Here is a 20,365-nt window from a genome sequence, read left to right as displayed (position 1 = left end):
GTCAATATTCTTGCTTGCCCTGGTGATGTGCAGAGAAATCCCACATGGAAAGAGAGCTGCGTTCTGACATTTGATGCGACAGATGATCTGGGTCCAAGCCTTGCTTTTACTTTAAACGTTCAGGTCCTTTACACAGAGAAGTACTCCCTGGCTTGCACACGGTCCTCCTTCAAGTCTGCTCTGATGGAACCAAACCCAACACATATTTTGAATGGATGAGTAACAGACACAATATAGAGGATGGGCAGTCTGTACATATCCCATCTTCCCTGGCTCTTGCTGGCACCTGCTAAAGGCTGTACAGAACTGGTCTGTCTCTCATGATCAGAGACATCTTGCATTAATTTCTCTGGTGGACTGTTTCTGAAAACACTTCATTTATTGTCTCTCTTAACTGAAAATTCATCTTTCCTTTACCTTTGTGAATAAATCCAAATTAAAATTTCTGAATAGAGACCCAGTGAGTTCACAGGAATACAATCACAAGCAAAAAACAAAACAAAAAAAAACAAAACAAAAAAACAAAAACAAAAACAAAAAACCCGCACTCCATGCAGCTCTTCCTGGGTGTGTACATGTTTGTGCATCATTTCTTTGATTATTTTTCCCTTTGCCTTACTTCCAGGGCCACCAGTTGTTAACTACTGGGCTAATTAAGGTTTGCTGGGAAAACCCCCACAATATCACTCTGCAAATCCTGCAGCTGAACGAATACATGCTCCTCTGTGCAGCTATTTCAGAATGGGCGATGTATCAATCTCCCCTTCTGTTGTTAGGGTCTTACTTAGGGTCCAAAGCTATAACAAGGCATTCAATTGAAGAGCTTTCAGTTTAGACAACATTTGCAATTTCAAAAGAAGATAAACCTCTCCATGGAGTTAACATGATCTGCGAATGTGGGAATTGCCAGGAGTCAGATATCCTAATGAACTTTGTCTTGCTCACTGCAAATGGAGAATTAACCAATTCTTTTAAATAATTCACAAATCTGAAATGAAAGAGGTAAGGTGAAAATTCTTACTGTATTGCTCAAAAAAAAAAATGGCCTGGAAATAAACATTTTATATTTTCAATGAAACTACATTCTTCCACGGTTTGCAACTGAAGCACTTTCAAATTCACTGGCAACTGTAATTGTTTTGTGCCTTCCAACAAACATAACAGCACCTGGTTTAAATATTTAAAACAAACCCCATTTTAAATACCATCCAACTCCGGCAAGAAAGCCAAATGAAAAGTTAGTTCCCTGCTTCAATATATCCACTAATGAAACATACATTCATAATATTTGACTTCCTCCAAAAAAACTTGAAGAATGTTCCTAAAATATAAGAATACATTTTTTTCCATAAAATATGATTTGCCAAAAATGAAATCAAGATGTCCACTAAGAGACGCTTCTTCATGCCCATGAGACAATAAGGTGCCAAGAGAGAGAGTGGGCTCCACTTGCTGGATATCTGTTGGGAACAGTTGCAAGTACTGGAACCGTCAACAAGTATGCATATATACAAACATTCATACATGCAACACTCACGGAAACTGACCTCTCAGTTTAAGGTTATAGTGAAGCCTGCGGCTGCCTGGATAAAACTGCGTCAGATACCCAGGGAGATGAGAAGAGAGGGGAGGAGATGACTATCCATCCCAAGAAACAAACAGGAAGCAAAAGGCACTGACACTGTTAGAACCAATAACAACAACAAAGTAAGTATCTTGGGGGAAATTCTGACACAGAAAACCAAACGCCTAAGAGTTTAAATTACTTACCCCACATTATAAATCAATAGCATGTATAATGGCTAAACAATTGGACTGCAGCTGGAGGGAGTTGGAATGATTTTTGAATATTTGACTATGGGCAAATAATTTAAATTCTGTGTCCTCATCTGTAAGATGAACACACTAACAGCATCCACTTGTAGAAATAGGATTAAATAAGCTCGCACATGTAGAACTCTTGGAACTTTTTCTAAAGTGAGCCAATCTGAGCACTGCTACAAAGACCATGACCAGTGCCTGATGACCATGCTGCTGCTCCTCAGGACTCCCAGCACATCTGGAGGCTGTACTTCCTCCAGGCTGCCCTTAGCCAATGACTGAGGGGGAAGACACTGAGCAGGCCCATTCCTGCATCGGGGACACAAGAAGTCAACTGGTGACTTTGGCTCAAGGACTCGCACTGTCCTGGACAAAAGTTTCTTAGAAACTCCCTGCTATCTGGGACTCTTCCTACATAAATCCCTACGTGTAGACCACGGCTCCTCATCCCAGGCAATGGGGCTATATTACAATCTGAAGGCTCTCCCTTCTCCATGATGTCTTTCAGACTGAATCCCATCAGGACTTACTATTCTTAGAGAACTTGGATGAACACCCTGGTACACAAAAAGCCCTTAAGGAATGTGAGCTATGATCATAAAAGCAAAAATGATTATTTTTGCATTATTTGCCCCTAGATTCCCAAAGAATTTAATCCTATTTCCCAATACTGTTTCCATTAAGTCTCTGACCATTACTCACTTTTAATGTTAAAAGGGTCAACTTTATGTAAATCTAACATCTTCAGACCAGCTTATTTATTAATCTAAGCAAACTAGTCCTGAAAAACTCACACTCTGAACAAAACACTCAGACTTAGCTTTCCCTATTGCAAAGATGGAATCCTTCCAGTTTACCTGAAATGCCTTTCTTGACTCTTCTTCTGAAAGTGGAATTTTCCAGGGCTGTAGGATTTGACAGTTTTTCTATACTCATCATCTTTTATGAGGCAGAGAGTCTGCCAATGGCAAGATGTTATGAAAAAACACACTTTCTTTGCCTTTTCTTTCAACAGTGACTCACATAAGGCCCCAGTGGTGTATTCAATTGATACCCCACTGATTAAACTTCTACACTTACTTTCATAGGTTGAGTGACTCTCAGCTCTCTCTACTGCACCTATTGACAGCACTTGACAACTGGCTCATTGTTCCAAAACAACTGCTGGGCAAGGTACCAAAAGTCACAGAACTTGGAAGCAGTCTCCTCGGGTTTCATTTTCAGTGGGTTAAATTCCAGTGGTTTGACCCTTGGTGATCGGTAAAGTCATCATTGACTAATCAAACCTTCCCACACACCACTTTCATGGCTACCTCGGCAACTTCTTCAGAATGTGTGCAGAATACGGACTAGGTACCAGATAAAGTACAGAATTTGGCTTAAATAATGAAGACTGTGTGTATATCCCATGTGCTACATACCCCAAGAGCCAGCTTTCTTACTGTTCCATTCTACTAAAATAGAAGTAACTAATAATAGCAAGTTTTACTATTTAGTCTTTGGGGTTTAGTTCAAATGGCAACATCTCAGGATGGACCTTCCTCTGAACCTTTTATAATAGTAACACATCCTCATCCAACTTCACTTCTCTTCATAACATTTAACATTACTTGTCACATTACATGTCTATTAGTCAGTTTTTTGTTAGTCTTCTTGGCCAAGAAGGTAAGCACTGGACTTGGCTTTGATCTGCGCACTACTAAAATCATCCCTGACTCAGAATGCGCATGACAATTATCTGATGCGTGAGTGAATGAATTTCCCTTTTGCTCCCCTTCCTAGGTTGTGAAGTCCTCAAGAACGAGATGTCAGAAGCACGTCTGGGTTGGCTCAACACTCCTAAGTACATGGTCTGAATGCGCTCTGAAGACTCTCCCTTGAGTGGCTTCTGAGAACTGAAGAACGAGCTTTCAAGTCACTCGGCCTTATATTCCTTCACAGATGATTGTGTCTGGCTTTCCACGACGGCTCTCCTTTGCTAATGTGCCCTGTTCCAGAGTTTCTCCTCGTTCATCTCTGAGCACACAAGTACTTGCTTGCCCTCTGGTTGTAAAATACCTACGGAGAGCTAATGCCTTCTGTGTGGAAAGATTGTTGGAGGCTAGTCCTCTCCAGCTCGGACTTGCCACGGTGTTCTTTATACTTCTCTTTTTGGATATTTGCCATATGGTGCCTGTGGATGAGGCACATGAGACTCCTTGGCTCCCTCTGGGTTCAAGTCAACCGAGTACAGAAACTATCAACTAAGTTGGAGCAGAGTACTCTGCAGGAAACACTCCTCCTCCTCCTCCTCCTCCTCCCACCATGCTGGAGTCATCTCAGTAGATTTCCTTAACAATAAATTCATGCCGGGGAAACAGATTCTAGGACCCGAGTAAAACCCAAAGGAGAGAAGAAGAACGAGGAAGATAGAGTGAGAAAAGGTGCCAAAATCCTTGCAGCTTCCATGATTTTTTCTGGCAGGCAACTAATCAATCTGGATTAGTGACCTCCAAATCCCCAAATACATTATTTATATCACATTCCATTTATTAAAATTATCCATAAACTGATTATTCCTTCCAAAAAATAACATTGCATGCTTCAAAACAACAAATTCTCATTCAAATGACAAATGAGAAATGATCTGTCTGTGTCAGGAAAGGCTCATACACAATTCCTGACTCCACTAGGCCCCTTGATACTTCACCAAGCTGATATTTGATTGATGGAGAAGTATGGGAAAGTGGCCATCAGAAATGGCCCTTTTAATGGCATCTCCATCAAAGGGTCCTGTCATGCTAGCTCCAGGCTCAGCTCACAGGGAACATCAATAGCAGATAGAGCTGCAGCCAAGCAGCAGGTAAACCCTTTATAGCACTGACTTGATGATGACTCCCCCCCCCCTTAATTCAAATGCTAGAACCCAGATCTGTGAGTAAGTATAACTGCACAACCCCATACAAATTATAAACACTCTCCCTCCCATTTTGAATGTTACACTAAAAGGGCACTCCTGAGTCTCTCATGAGACACGGGAACAAATGGATTGGAGAAACAAAAATAAAACCCATTTTCTCTTCTTCCCTTTGTAATTAAATAATTGTAATTTTGTAAGAAGTTAGAGATGGGGGAGAGGGAAATATCTAAAACAGATCACCTGCTCATCCATTTCAGAATCTGATAATCAGAGAATTTTTGGCTATCAACCAACAGAGCTAAAGCCCACCCATCCAGTTATTCTGTGTGTGGACAATAAACTGCTCACAGGGTGTGAGGGTACAGCCACTTCTTCAGAGTTACTCCTTCCTCCATTGTCTACACTGGATGCTGTGTAAGCTCAGCCATTCTACTGCCTCACCCATCTTTCCCAAGACAAGACCCAGAAGTCTACAGGAATTTCTAAGAGGACTACAATGGGTCACACGTGCTGAAGTTACGTAAGAATTCAGAATTCATCAAGTTTCAAACTCTGACTTCGGACCAAGCCATAGTTTAGTTTCCTGGTCTCTTGAAGAAGAGAGACTGGCTCCATCGCATTGTTGAAAATTCATCAGTCAGAACTTAATCACATAGAGCTGAAGACCAGCAGGCATTTAGACTGTAATGTCTCCCCGAGTTGGGGCCTTTACATATTTTAGAATATTGATCATTACTGTTATTGCCGCTATTTTGGTGGTCACTCTACTGTGTTTGTCCCTGCAGAGTTCTCTGAAGATCACTGCAGAGAATAACTGTTGCTAGGTAATTGTCAAAGAAAGTCATGCGAATTACGAAATATCGATAGACTCTCTTTACAAGTCAATGGTGCCAGACCGCTCCTGCTTTGCCAGTGAAATGCAAGCTGGAAGTGTTGCCTTCAGAGTTCTTGAAAATGACCTAAAAATGGCACATTCACCAAAACCAGCCTCTAATGTAAGAAGTCTACCCAGCAGTCACAATTTATTCAGTTTTAAATAATTAATTGACTTTTCTGCCTTTTCAATGTTATTAACATTGTGATTTAATATCGCAACACATCTATTATATTTGTGGAAGAAGTAGAGAAAAGAAAATATTAAGTTGACTTTTTAAAAGAACATTTACCAGATTAAAAATAAAGTTTATCTAAAAGAGAAATAGAAATTTAAATTTATAGTTTTCTTATCTCACCCCCAACTTACAAAGTGAATCCTACATATAAATCTTAGGCTAGGAAGTCAGTATCCTTACAACTCATTTGAAAAACATTAAAATTTTCAAAATAAACACAGAAATGAGTGAAAATGATAACTAATAAAATAGTAACAATTATGATAAAGATCAGTCGATTTGTTGTTCATCTAGTAACATTTAACAGTGATACTGAGTTTAACAATTCAAGATGGGATTGGAATAAATAAAATCAGTCAACATAAAAGCTGGAGTCAAAACACAAACAAGTAAAAAACAGCCAGAGTCAATATTGCAGTTGGCAGGTAGAGTTGCATAACTTCAAAATCTGGGGCAAGTGTCAAGATTAATGGCTTTCCCCTACCTGCACAGGCCCATCTGAGGGTTGATGTGGCAACATGGTGTAGCTGCTGGATGGGAACAAGCGCCACTAAACCCAAAGACAGTGACCGCAATACTAACATGGATTCTCATATCAAAATAAAAAAAGTTGATATCACTAAGGTAAGGGGAATGAGACTGACATAATCCTTCTCTTTCTGGCAATGGAATTTTGCTCCTCCCCATTTTTTACCTTTGAGTGCTTTCATTGATATTGAAGACCCAGTGGGGAACGTGTCTGAGGACTGCCTGTGCTGACTTGACTCTGATTTTCCGTGGCCCAACTGAACGGGGCCTTGACTAAGCAGAAATGCTATCTCATAAGCTTTGCCCTCGTAAGTGATGGACTTGATGCATCAGAACTGCATGCTTCATCTACACTGCATTCCCTCTAGCAATCAAACATACACAATGCCAACCACACATGCTTTGGGGCAGCAAAGCTTGATCTACTCCCTCTAGCTTTGGTTCACAAACAACTGGTTAAATCTAGATATTTCTACCTATATGTCTTTCCCCACATACAAATTAGATGTTCAACTTCTCCAGAGAAGCTCCTCCTCCCTAAAAACTTTATGGTAACTAAACAGTGAGGAAATACACTCTATCTATCTATCTATCTATCTATCTATCTATCTATCTATCTATCTATCTATCTATCTATCCATCTATCCATGGGTAATGGCAACACCTTTATCAACATACTGATTTTATTTATTAAGCAAATAAATACCCTTATCCTGTATGTTCAAGGTGAAGAGTTAGGTTCTGTGCAAAATCTTTTTAAAATGAATCTGTCGTGAATTCTACCTTAATCAGTTTACAGGCATGGTTTGCTTTTTTTTTTTTTTTTTTTTTTGGCGGGGGCGGGGGATGTTATTTTAATTTTGGTTTGCTTCTTTTGCTTTCTTTTCTTTATTCTTTTTATTATGGTCCTGGGAATGGATGATGGGGACTCACTCATCCACACTAGGCAAGTGATCCACCACTGAGCTATCCTCCCAACACAATTTACACCATTTTACAGATTCTACTTGTTTTATGCCCCAGGAGAGGAAAAAAAAAAAAAACTTAGCTAATATTAAAGAAATTTAGGCAGAGTCCCTTCTTTCTAGGATACCTCCTTCTGGAACACACCCACCCTGAGGTCCCATTCACTAGTCCTTAAGCCCACGGGAGACCAACAGAACGAGGATAGAGCTAAACAGTAAAGTAGATGTATGCTCTGGGACTTAAGAAGGAACTCACTGTCAGACGTCTTAGAGGCCATCTACAGAGGATGGCCCTGTAATTCTGGTTTATTTCTGACCACATCCCTTTGGCCCCGGGACTCCAGCTTGGGAACCTTGAATAGTGTCTGATGTTTATGGCAAGCCTTACCTGAGGAACCTTTGGACTCTTCCTATGAAGGAGGCATTATCCTATTCCTCCCCATGCTCTCATTTCGATACTCATGTGGTAGGTTTCTTTCAGTATTTCTAGTATGCTTACAAGAAAATTAAGTTTATGGAAGAAGCTCATTTACTCACCCAGCTACTATTTAATTTGAATACAGGTCTGTCTGGCTCCAGAGGCAGTTTTAACCATTAGATTATATCAATTTTGAGTTTCAGAAATGTTGGTATTTTATTTCTGGGCTCCACATAATTCCTTAAAAATTTTCCATCTACGGCTCTAATTGGACAAAGATTTGTGTTTTCTCACAGTTGAATCCTAAGAAAATAGGAGTAAAGAAAGCAAAATTCTACAGAACACAGCAGACTGGATGCAGAGGGTAAAGACAGCTGCATGCACTTTAGGTAGAGTTGCATGGCCTAGATGGCCGTAGATGAAGCAGCATGTTACCATTTGTCTGTTCACCCTCCATAGTTTACACAGGAAATACCATTTGCTTCCCATTACCTTTCTCAAGAGCGATGAGAAAAAGATTGTTTTCCCTTGTGTGCGTGCATGTATATTTATATGGAAAGAACAATGCGTTCCCACTTCATTTGAAGAACAGATTTTGTCACGCCATCACACAGCAAGATTCCAAAATTTCATAGAGCTTAACTGATACACCTAGGAGAGTTTCACCTTTCAAAGCGAAACCAGATACCCTTCAGAAACTCATGTTCATGCTCATAGGCTGGGGCAATGAGGGAGGACATATGTCAATCAAGGCAACACAGAGAACAGGCTACCTAGTGCATCTGAAGACCTTGCCCTAAAGTTCCCTTTCTGATTCTGTGTCTTTAACGAAGAAAATAGGATATTTTTCTTACAGTGACGTCATCTGAGGCTGACAAAGGGCAGATGGAGGAAAGGGGTGTGCTGACCTTTTCCAGTAGAAAGGTCTAAGACACAACAGCTTCTTCTTTAACAAAAATACACTGAAGCTGGAAACGTGGCAACTTGTTACTTTATCTCTTAGATATAAGCACTTCTTTTCTTTGAACTCACACTTATGAATCCTTGAGGTAGCACCAAGTCAGCCTGGTTAAAAGTGAACTTGGCTTGTCTCACCATGCCTTTGGCCGAAACAGTGGGCTGCGTCATGGGATGATTTTTGGCCGGGAAATACACAATATCGGTATTGCAGGCAGCTCCAGAGAGGTATGCCAGGCCTCTCCCACTCGGTTTATATTTGCATGTGAACAGCTTGCCGGCCATTTTATGAAGACAGATGAATCGCAGACCTGCTGGAGGGGTATCCAGACCTAAATATGTGAGCTACACACCCCACAGCTTACCAGTTTTTAAGATTAAAAATAAAGTATCTCTGGACACATCTTCAGGCAGATGAGTACAAATATATGTTATGAAAAATGGGACTTTAAAGGCATCACCAGCCAGGCCAAAAAGAAAGAAACAAGTCTAGAAATATTGCTGTATAGATGGCCAACGAAAGGCAAAAGGCAGCTGTTTGACACTGAGAAACTACTCTTCAGAGCTCTCCCCTGTTTTTCCTTAACGGCCTCTTCATCAAAAAAAAAAACCTCTGATGAAAATTTCACCAAATACCAGAAGGAGAATAAGGATCACTGGTTCACATTTAATGTCACAGTGGAGAATTGTAACAGAGAGTTTCCAGGGCTAACAAAATAGAAAGTGTTCTGAACAACCAGTGATAGGATTTCTAGCGTGGTAAGGTGAGTCCTCCAGCACACCATACCAAAAATAGTTCAGTTTACCTATCCTTTCCAGATAGTCAACTGGAGATCAAAATGGGAAAAATGAAGAACAGAAGGAGAGAAGGAGGAAGCAGAGGGAAACTCTCATTCGTGAAGCAGGAGATGAAAAGCAAAGAATGACAGCATTACACGGGCAAGGAAAACGGAAGAAAAGTCCTGAACCATTATTAACATTTTTATTTATTTAATATAAAATCACTGAAAAAGACTGTGGTAAGCATGTTAAGTGTATTACCTTACATATTTTTCATTAGGGTAATAGTATCTTATTTTAGATAAATAAATGAATACCCTGAGAGGTTAATTAACTGTTTTAATATTACAGAGATTGGTCTTATACTTGAGGACTTAAAAAGATATCTATATATTGACCTATGATAGAGACTGCTAGTTTACAACTCCAGTTTTATTAAATGAGTGGCTTCGTTCAATCTAATATTCCAATCTATGACTATGTTTTTCATCCTTGCAGTGTGGATCACAAATTTTGAACATTTCACAAGATATTATTTTATGTAAAGTGTGTTTTCCATCTGGGAAAGGTCTCTGTAACAGTAACTTCACCTAGAATCTGAGATGTGGCTCCGTGGTAGAGGACCTGCCTAGCACGCAGGGGCTCTGGGTTCAATCCCCAGTACTGCAAGCAGGGAAAGAGAGGAGAGTGGGTAACAAGACTGCTCTGTTTACACACCTGAGGCATTTCATGTTCTCTTGCTATCTTACTTCAGACAAGTGAAAGGGAAAAACCTTTCAAAGATGCGGTGCTCTCTTACGGCCATTTGCAGAGGGATAAGATCTAAATTGTCTTGAAGACTGCTTGTTCTCCCATGATCTTAATGAACATCTTTGGACATTTCCCACTTTGAAGAAAACTTCTAAAATGACACCAGAAGTCCATGGTCCTTCTTTCATACTGTCCAAGAATGTGCCTTGGTGAATCTGGGCCTCCTCTCACATATCCAGAGAATTAAATGTCCTAGTGAGGACCCTTGTGGAGAAGGACTGGGGTGGGGGCTAAGGCTCCTAGGATGCTCATAGGGCAGCCTTGGCTGCTGGCTCCTGTGGACTCTGGTACAGCAGCCAGAGTCCCATGCTAAACTTACCATTTTCTGGCTGGTCCTTAATGTCAGCGTCACTTGGCTGGCTGGGACTTTCAGATTGACTTGAATCTGAAAAACATAAAAAATACAGCCAAAATTACAGGATCTGTGAGAGAAAGTGGATCAGAGGTGCCAGACTTTCTCAAAAGGTTCAGCCTCTAAACCAAGAATGAGAACGTCAGAAAAATGACAGGATGAACGAAAAGGCGGGAGAAAGAATGTGGGAGGGGGCAGGTGCATGAGCCTTGAGCACAAATGCTCAGTTTTGTTTATGCCTCCCGTAGCTTCCTTTGTGCTAGCTCAGTCACGGAAGCTCTTGAGGACCATTCTCCAATGGGAAGGTGGTTCCAAACCCACTTCCTCATTACTTATAACCTGACGACTGATAAGAGCTTCATCCTCCATTACACATGTCTGAAGCTTGATTCTGATCATAATAAAGGGCCTATTTTGAAGCTGGTATAGAAAAACCCAGACAGCAGCACGGACTGTAGCCTCATGCCACTCAATTCCAAAGTTCTAATGTTCTAGTGCATGTGCTAGAAGTAACCAGTATCCAGACATGGCTTTCTGAAGCTCAAGCTTCCCCACAGGACAAATGTTTTCCTGTTGATGGAGGCATCTGGGAACCCCAAAAGGGTTTGTTAGTAAAAGCAACAGAAAACCTTTACAGAATTTGATTGATTTCTTTAAAACAAAACAAAACAAAACATAATTTTTGAATTTAAAAATTATTTCCATTAAGTTAATATCTAAGTAGGATATCTTAAAACAACACGTACTTTCAGAAGGAGATAAAATGAACTTTGAAAAGAATTTCACAGATTTAGAAGCAAGGGTAGTTAGTTATATGTTTGGGAGAAACGAGGAAAACTGATGTACACATCTCAAAAAGGATAAACCATTTTCAGACATTTAGGCCAACAGACACTAATAATTACTTGAAATAAAAATATTAGAAGCTCTATACTTGTGGAAAGAGTGGATCCTAAGTTTACCTTGATGTCATAGGTTTGCAGTCAGTTATCTTTAATCCAACTGCATTTCAGAAGAAGCCAATACACAACCAAGAGTTACAGCCTGTAACCGTGACCAAACCGCAAGTGTCACGACATTGGGACCTAGCTATAGCATCCCTTCTCTTTTTTGGAGAGCCTGCACAAAGAAGTGGTACTCCCAGGGACCTTTCACCTAGAAATGCTAAGCTGTGATGTTAAAAGACTCAATCATAAAAGTTTCTCAATCATAAAAGAGTACTGGAAGGGCTATGTCTACTTTAGAATTTTCAGACAATATTAACCTGGTAAACACAACAAAAAATTCTGTTGGGTCAAAAATTTAAAAAAAAAAAAGAAGTGATAAAAAGGTTGATTTTTAAAAAATTAAATCTAGCACAAGAACTTTATATCCTAACAATTGCTGTTTGTCATTTGTTACAATAGACAAATCCAGAAATCATAATGGATTTGAAATTCTAATGACAGAAACTAGTATTAAAATAGACAATCTAGGGCTGGGCGGTGGTGGGACACGCCTTTAATCCCAGCACTTGGGAGGCAGAGTCAGGTGGATCTTTGTGAGTTCGAGGCCAGCCTGGGCTACCAAGTGAGTTCCAGGAAAGGCGCAAAGCTACACAGAGAAATCCTGTCTCGGAAAAAAAAATAGACAATCTAAAATATAGCCAATTACTATATTTCTTTTCTAAGAAATTTCTTTTCTAAAATCCTATAATTTTTTTATTAAGAATTAAAAGTTTAACATTTCAAAACTAAGTGTGTTTAAAGTCATACCATTGTTATTTTTATTCTAGAAAAACCTTAAACCATTAATTACATAAAACCAAAGCAAAATATCTAAATTTATTTTAGGAAAATACCTTTTGATCATACACAAAACAGTTAAAATTTTACCAAACACAACATTTTCTTTAAAACCATACAAATATAATTCTCTTCTTGATAGCTTCGCTAAAATTGTACTTGTAGGTGTGACATCTTTCTAACTAATGCTTCTCCATAAACCAATGGAAAACATCTTTTCTGTCAATTTAGATACACAAAAGACAATGGGATTAAACTATTCATTTACGTTAAAGAAAATAGGGATAATGAGCCCCAAACATTTTTTAACATTATAGTAAATATCTTTATGTTCACTTTTTGTTTTAAACATTTGTTCCCTCAGCCTACCTTTAGAGAAACAGTAAACACGAGCAATACGAGCTGAATAAGAGGTATGTTCGAAGCTAGTTTAAAATTCCCAGCCACAGAAGAGCAAGTGGAGGAGCGTCAAAGAACTGAGCGGCACGGCAAAGTGCAGGCTCGGTCTACACGGGTCCCGCACCGCCCTGAACACTGAGACACAAACACTGGAAGAGGCATCTAGCCAAACTGGGATCTGAGCATGAATTCTCAGTTTTATTCAAAACCCGGAGAATGTTACCACCCAAGGCCGTCAGGCTAAAATATTCCATCCCAGGAAGGCTCAAGCAAAGCCAAGGCTCCACATGAAAACCCGAGTGCCCTAAATCTTTCGATAATTATTCTCTACCCATCCTGGTGCTGTTCCACGAGGAGGAAACACTGCCCCTTTCTCGAATGGAAAAGGTCACGGATGCTGTTAAGTACGGAGCCAACCAGATGACCAGAATTACAAATTAATTTCTATCCACACACAACCGATGCAAGTCAAAGTCCTCCTAAGCATTTGCGTTGAAATACTATCAAAATTAATGCTTATTTTACTTTTTCCTTTTATATACTTTTTAGAGAACTGGGAGAAGACTTCATGTCCTTCTGTTTGGGTCAATTATTGTGTGGTTGTTTGATTTCTGGCTACCTGAAATAATTAGAACCCCCCAAAACAAATTGACTTGCACAAAGTGGGATAGCTCTCTTACATAGGAAGCTCCCCAATCACCATGCACCGGAGTGGTGCCTTTCTTTAACGGTTCCCAGTTTAAGGGCCAACACATCTGTATTTTACAATGAATATTACTTAAATTTTACAAAGAATACTACTTAAAGTGTATCTAAATGATGGGGTTGGAATGCTGTGGTGGGGAAGTAAGAGTTATCTATCTCTCCCCCATAGCTAGGCATTTGTTTGCTGTTTACTTAACAAACCTCAAACATCAATCTAACCTTGAAAAGGGATATTTCCTTTGGTTTTAAACAATTTATGACCATACATTTAAGACTAAAATAGACAGTGTTTGCCTATTGAAAGCTTGGCTAAGACCTCTTAAGTGAACTGGTAGCCATCTCTCTATGCATTTTTATGGCGTCCACAGCTATATTGCTGCAGTACTCAAAGATAGTCCATTGTCAATATAATCACTAGAGAAAGGATAAAACAAATCCTAATGTCGACATATTGGTCTCTGCTTCTATAACTTGTACAAGAAGGACAGAATCTTGTCCTGAATTTCTAACTTATATACATATTCGATCCCTACAACTTTAAGTCTGTTCCCTTTCAAGATGCACTCCTTTAGCAGAATGCAAGAATGATAAAACATGTGAATGTGGTAAAAGTGATGAGGGGAAAATATAGGTGTCACGTCCCTATATTTTATATTAATTAAGCGTCTTGCAAAGATGGCATATTGCCAATCTTCCCTGTCCTTGACCGAGAATTAATCCCTTCCCCTCTGATCCATCTTTCACTGTGCACACTTCTCTCTTGGTACAGCTGATGGAAGCTGTGTAGTGGTGATTCAGGCACCTGCGGAGTCACTTCCTCTTCTCTCTAGGCCCTGTGACAGGCTGCCTGGCCCAGCCACAGAGTGCAGTAGCTACTCAAGATACAAACTCCCAATTCTTGTTTCTGCTGTGTATCCCACTTGCTGGTAAGGGAAGATGAGGCATATCCCTCTGACATGGGGTTATCTGGAAACTGCATAATGGAAACAGGCTGTAGACAAGTACCTTGGTGACCTGCTAGCACAGGCTGAGCTGAGGACACTGTCCAACACTCAGAAGGCCCTGAGTGTACCCAGGCTCAACTGACCACTGGCAGGAACATTTCACATACTCAGAAGGACAAAGGGGAGGGAAGCCATGTGTTGTTCTCCAATGGCCACAGAGTGCCTTTCAGGCCTTAAGATGGCTACTGAGAACTGAGTAGAGCAGAGCAGGCACATGGCAGTGTCCACGCCTCCCCTCGCTAAATGTACAGCAGAGTTCCCACTCGGCCAGTGAAACAGTCACACAAGTCTACGAACCATGAAAGCACAAATTTTGGTCTCTAGCAAAACACTTCGGTCTAAGTTTCAGGCCATCAACACGCACAGTGATTTGACTAAAGCTGAGCCGGCAAAGCCTTTGCTCGAATTCGATGTCTAGTTCTTAATCTCCCAACTGAAAGACAGTAAGAAGAAACTTAGAAGGCATCCAGACACGGAAAAAAAATGAGCCAGTTCAGTGAAAGAAGGTGAAAGTTTTGTCCCAAAGAGTCAGAGTTCTCTGTCATCTAACTGAAAGAGACTCAAAGATCGGAATGGATACTGTCCTGAAAATAAGGGAAGAGTTGGGGGGATTCCCAGGGTGAAAGAAAGGAGATGAGTGTTTGCTCTGACTATAATCAACGGTGGCTTTCCACAATTGTAGCCAATAACGACTTTCAAACTTCAGGTAAGTTTCTGTCTTTATGGTTTGAGAGGGTGAGTACTCTATCACAGAGCCAGGTTAAACATGTTATCTTCTATACCTGCATAGCTAGAAGAGAAAAAACTCTGTCCCTGACTGATAGCACAAGGTTAAGAATTACTGTGCTTTGATATGATGTCACACATTTACAGTAAGAGTCTCTAGAAGATGTCATTTATGACAGTCACAATTTGCTTATTGGTCTCTTGCTGCTACTAAAGAAATTCTTGTTGTAAAACTACATTTAGAAGTACTCTCTGTGTTTTTCTATAGGATCAAGATGTTAAAGGCTGAACTAAAAAGAGATATTTGTGAAAGCTTATGTGAGAATAGAAAGTGTCACGGGTCGTGCGGAGGCATACTCCTGGCTTAGAGGTAAGCATCGAAGAACGCCACACAATCAGCTAAACAGAATGCTATCCATCATGGCCTGGTGAAGGAGAAACAATTTTGTAAAATTATCACTAAGTCTGAACTACAGAAAACACAAAAACATGACTAACACTCCTAGAGAATGCACGGAATCCTTTCTGCACAACAAATAACCAAACCAATATTTCAGGTCAATTCATGTACACAACCGTGACTCACCTAATGAAAAATTAACATGCAATGACCTAGTTCTTAAAATAGATAAAGGGTAGGGTAAATCATGTCATGTATATTTTTCTTAAGTATTAGAATGGAAATGCTTCGTGGTTCTTTGAATAGGAAGTATTATCTTTACGTTAGGATACAAAATTTGATCGCTGTAATTTTTCCTAGTGTGCTAGAACTATGTGTTTGTGTGCTAACCGACGCGATTACATAATGGGGAGGTGAGGTGGGGAAAAGCCAGCTCCAGAAGGGCCTGGCTAGTTTGCACATGTTGTATTCGATGGACAGCAAAGGCTGTGTTTGTGCAGCAACGACTTGGAAGGGGTCCACCAGACCACCCCGGGCTGCCAGCTGCTCTGGAGACCCACTATGGAGCCACACCCGGGACTGGCATTTTCAAAGACTACATAAGACTGCTGTGTAATCTGGGTTATTTCTCTTCCTCAAAACTTTTTCTTTTTATACTAGTTTTCTGAATACGAAGTTTGTGAAACAGTAACTTTATAGGAATTAGACTTCAGGCATTAATGCTGGTATTCGAAGCCCATCTGTTTAGCCAGGATTGTGTATGATGATGTGACTGTTTAGGGTGTGTAGTGAGTAACTATCTCATCACCTCCTCTCAATGTGTTAAATTCTATGTGCCTGAGGAGGCTGTGGAATGATGCAGTTTTAACAAGTTGAGAACAAATTAAATGGAGTAACTATTGTGAACCGACAGTTAGGGTGAGTCATTTCTTAGCTTTCAAAGCCATGAATTCATTCACTCTAGAAGCAATAACAACACGACTCACTCACTAAGTGTCAGTCTTCATAACAGGTGGGTTTCAAGGAATCTTTTCCTGTGATGCTGTAAGTGAAGCCAGTGATAGGAAGCTAGTGATCAGAAAAGATAGAAGTAATTTCTCACATTTCCCGTGATGAGGATTTATTCCTAAAAAAAAAAATCACTAAAATACTTATTCTATTTTTCCCATGAGAGGAACATAGGGACATAAAATGTTGACCTGTGATTTAACTCAGAATTCCCATTACTGAGTCAACCTGACCACCTACCTACTCGTAGGTAGACAGAAGTCTATGTAAAAAATGTTACCATAAAACTATCTCAAATCAGAACTGTTACCAACTCCCTCTGTAACTAATTCTATAGCAGGTTCCTAAAGTTGTCTCTGTGCTTGAAAACAATGACAACCATCACCTACATTATCTAAGGCAGAAAGGGTTCCCATGTACACTTATGTCATAAAAGTAAACCCATCTAGGGAGAGCAATGCACAGCCAAGTTAAAACCTCATGTGCTATTATTCATACATGTGGTGTTTGTGAATTATTTTAGGATCAAAGAACCCTCTGCAGAGGGCATGCTATTCAAGTTTAGGAGAGGGTAAGTGCTCACATTTGTATTTCACTATTGAAAAGAGTGTTAAATGTTTTTTTAAGGAAGTATCTTTTAAAAAACCTCAGCTATATAATTTCCTCTATCTCAATTTCTTCATCTATAAAATGGGTACACTATTAATCATTTAACTTAACAGGACTGTTGCATGGATTAAGTAATACAGCACACAGACACCTTTTATATATATATATATATATATATATATATATATATATATATATATATATATATATATTTATAGAACACAAGTAGCAACATGTTTCTGCCATCCAGGTCTTCTCATCCAAGCAACTTTTTCACGTAAAAAGTCAACCCCAACCTACACACGATGCGGTTCTGGTATAACAGCATCACAAACCTGGTTCTAAAGAAAGTGTTCCTAACTCCCATCTATGGGGGATTATCTTCACTGATGGAAGCGTCAGGCTCACCTTGCTGTTGTTTACTCCAGACAGACTTTAGTGTGTAAAGTTTACCAGGTAACGCTTTGAGCCTGGAAGTTGTCTCTGTAGTAGCTGTAGAAGTCTGTATAACAAGATGCATGCAAATGACATCCTATGAGCCTCCACAGCAAACTGTACCAAGGGAGGGAAATCTTGGTTACCTTACCAGCAAGAAGCTACCTCAAGTCAAGAGCTCTGAGCTACACCATGCTACTGAGTTTCAGGGGCTCAAGAATGCATTCCCAGCCTGCCGCCTTTTCTTCTGAGTAGACCTGGTGCGTTAATTCTGTCTGACAGTAAGGTCTGGATTTCAATGGTGTCCATCATCTCACTGGATAATCCATCAGTGGCAAAATCCCAAACCTCTGCATTGTAAGACCGCCTACCAATGGAGGCCACCATAAAACCTTGAAAACTTACAAAACAACAACAGCTTCAACTATTTGCCAATCTTTGAAAAAGCAAAAGCAGAAAACCTGTTCCACATTCGCTGGATTCCCTGATGGTGAGACAGACTCCTGACATGACGGTGAACCCGAGCTCCAAAGCAAACTGAGGAACTAACAGCACCCAGTCTGATTTTCAAAAACACAGAGCTGTTCAAACAAAATAATAGAAATTATTCCTTCCGTACTCCTATGGCTTATATTGGAATCTTTCTTCCTTTTACTTCTAACAAGGCCATTCTTTAAAACAGTCTATAAGAAGAGGTATCTTCCTTTGCTGCTTTTTTCTTTTTTTTCCCCCTCAGCTTCTTAAGGGTTAGAACTCTCTGCGAAGGAACTGGACTGGTAGACAAAATAAACACGTCAGGACCCTACTTGTTTGTATTCTCCTCAGTGGCAACGTATGCATCAGCAGCTAAAAACAAAGCAACTTTTTAGCCGCTCAGAAAATGCAGAGGCTTCCCAAAGCAGGGAGGGGAGGGAGGGGCGACGGCGAGGAGAGTGGGGGTGGAGCGTTCTGAAAAGTCTGACAGTCCATTCAATATCGGGATGATGGCTATAATGCACCCGGGTCCCCTCGCTGATTAAATATGCATTGGCACAGTTTTGATCGATGCGAGCCATGGATCAGATGGCTTACCTGCAAACTCCGGAGCACAGAGCTCCCAGGAAGAGGGAAAATACAGTCTTGTCTCCTTATCTTTGTTTTCAAAGGCTCTCAATTTCTGCGCTTAGATATCTAATTTAATTCTCTCACCCCTCAGCAAACTGGATTAGGGAAGTCAATACTGCCTTTGTGCATCGGCAGGAAAACACAGCTTTCCTCTTATTCAATTTAGCTATGACCTTTAGACAAAGATAATGACAACTGTCTAAAAGTCCAGTTAAGGTTGGAAGAAGAGGGTCCTGCCCCCAGGGTAGGGCTTCCTAGGAATTTGGGGGGGACCAGATAGCAGGGGTTACTGGGACATTTTCTCTCCTAACAAGGAATAATGAAGGAAGGGGTTATGGAGAAGTCACCAACAGAGTCAAGCAGAAAGCATGGCAGGCAGGGAGGAGACACCTAATCTCAAGTCACTGTGGCCCCTTTGACACATCCAGATCAGAAAATAAGTCTGCGACAAGCTGTGAGTGAGAAGGGAGCAGCAGTGATTTGTCTGGAAAGCACAGGCACTTAATGAGAAGGCTGCTGAGTCTGCAGTTGGGGGAAAAAAATCACAACGGTTCCATCTCCCTAGATGTAGGAGTTCCTATACTGCTGAGAGGTGGAACCAGAGGTTGAGGCAAGCCAAAGACTCTGCAGGGTAGCCATGCTCACAACACTGCTTCTAGCTGAAAGAGAAGTGGGAAGGGACCATTTTCCTGAAATGACACTGGCTCTTTTCTTTTGTCTTTGGGTCTGGTCATTTCATCCACCCATTTGTGAATTCAGCACCTACTACACAGCTCCCACTTTCTATACCATGGAACAGACAATGAGGAAAAGTAAAACACCAACCCCAAAGCTCTGAGTCAGTCAGGACAGCAATAGACAGCAAAACAAATTCTGTAACATTTCACAATTGAACCCTGTCTCCTGATGCTCAAGGCAGAGAAGCAGCTGTGCACTTTCACAGTTGTGTTTATTTCTTTACTGATGTGGCACTCTGTGCAAATACACATACCTTTGTAATCTTATTTATAGGAGTCTGGATCCTGACCATTAGGTAATGGCTGAGGTGATCATTTCTAGTGAAACAGGGAGAGGGTATTACAGGTGAAATGCTATGTGATCACTGCAAAATTGGCATGGTCGTAAATGTAAACTATTAAAATAATTTTAAAAAAGAGACTGTGTGTGGCAGTAACAATTTCATGGGTAGAAGAGGTGAAGAATTATTCATAATCTGACCTGGGTCCTCCCTTTCACAGAAATGGCAAATTTAGCAGAGGGTTTTATGCAAGAAAGCTTGCGTTCCAGCCCCTTCCTGGCATCTCTTCTAGCTGTGTGGGGTTGGGAAGCCTTTCGCCTCCCTTCACTCATCCTAACACGTGACTCCGAAGACCATGAAGGTTGGATTGTGTCACTTAACGTGCCTTGTTGGTTATGGGAAGTGACCAGGCTCTAACTGTACACTGCATGGAGCCAATTTTCAAAGTGTATCACTTTGGCTGTTTCCATGTGATTTGTTTTCTGTGGCAGATAGCGCAATGCTAGGACACCACAGGGACTGATGCTCTGT

The 20,365-nt window shown here is 40.5% G+C and overlaps 1 protein-coding gene across 3 annotated transcripts in view; it reads right to left on the bottom strand.

Annotated features, from left to right (window-relative positions):
• Nfia (nuclear factor I A) overlaps nt 1-20,365 on the bottom strand; it is a 344,021-nt gene that overhangs the window by 149,986 nt on the left and 173,670 nt on the right. For all 3 annotated transcript variants that reach the window (XM_059254554.1, XM_059254555.1, XM_059254553.1), the window contains exon 3: nt 10,610-10,675. In XM_059254554.1, the coding sequence (XP_059110537.1) occupies nt 10,610-10,675 (66 nt within the window). The remainder of the gene's footprint in view (nt 1-10,609; nt 10,676-20,365) is intronic.

This window comes from Peromyscus eremicus, chromosome 2 (assembly GCF_949786415.1).
Source record: "Peromyscus eremicus chromosome 2, PerEre_H2_v1, whole genome shotgun sequence".
NCBI classification, from domain to species: domain Eukaryota; kingdom Metazoa; phylum Chordata; class Mammalia; order Rodentia; family Cricetidae; genus Peromyscus; species Peromyscus eremicus.
The sequence above is the reverse complement of the archived record's forward strand: the minus strand, read 5'-3'. Positions and strand labels throughout refer to the sequence as shown.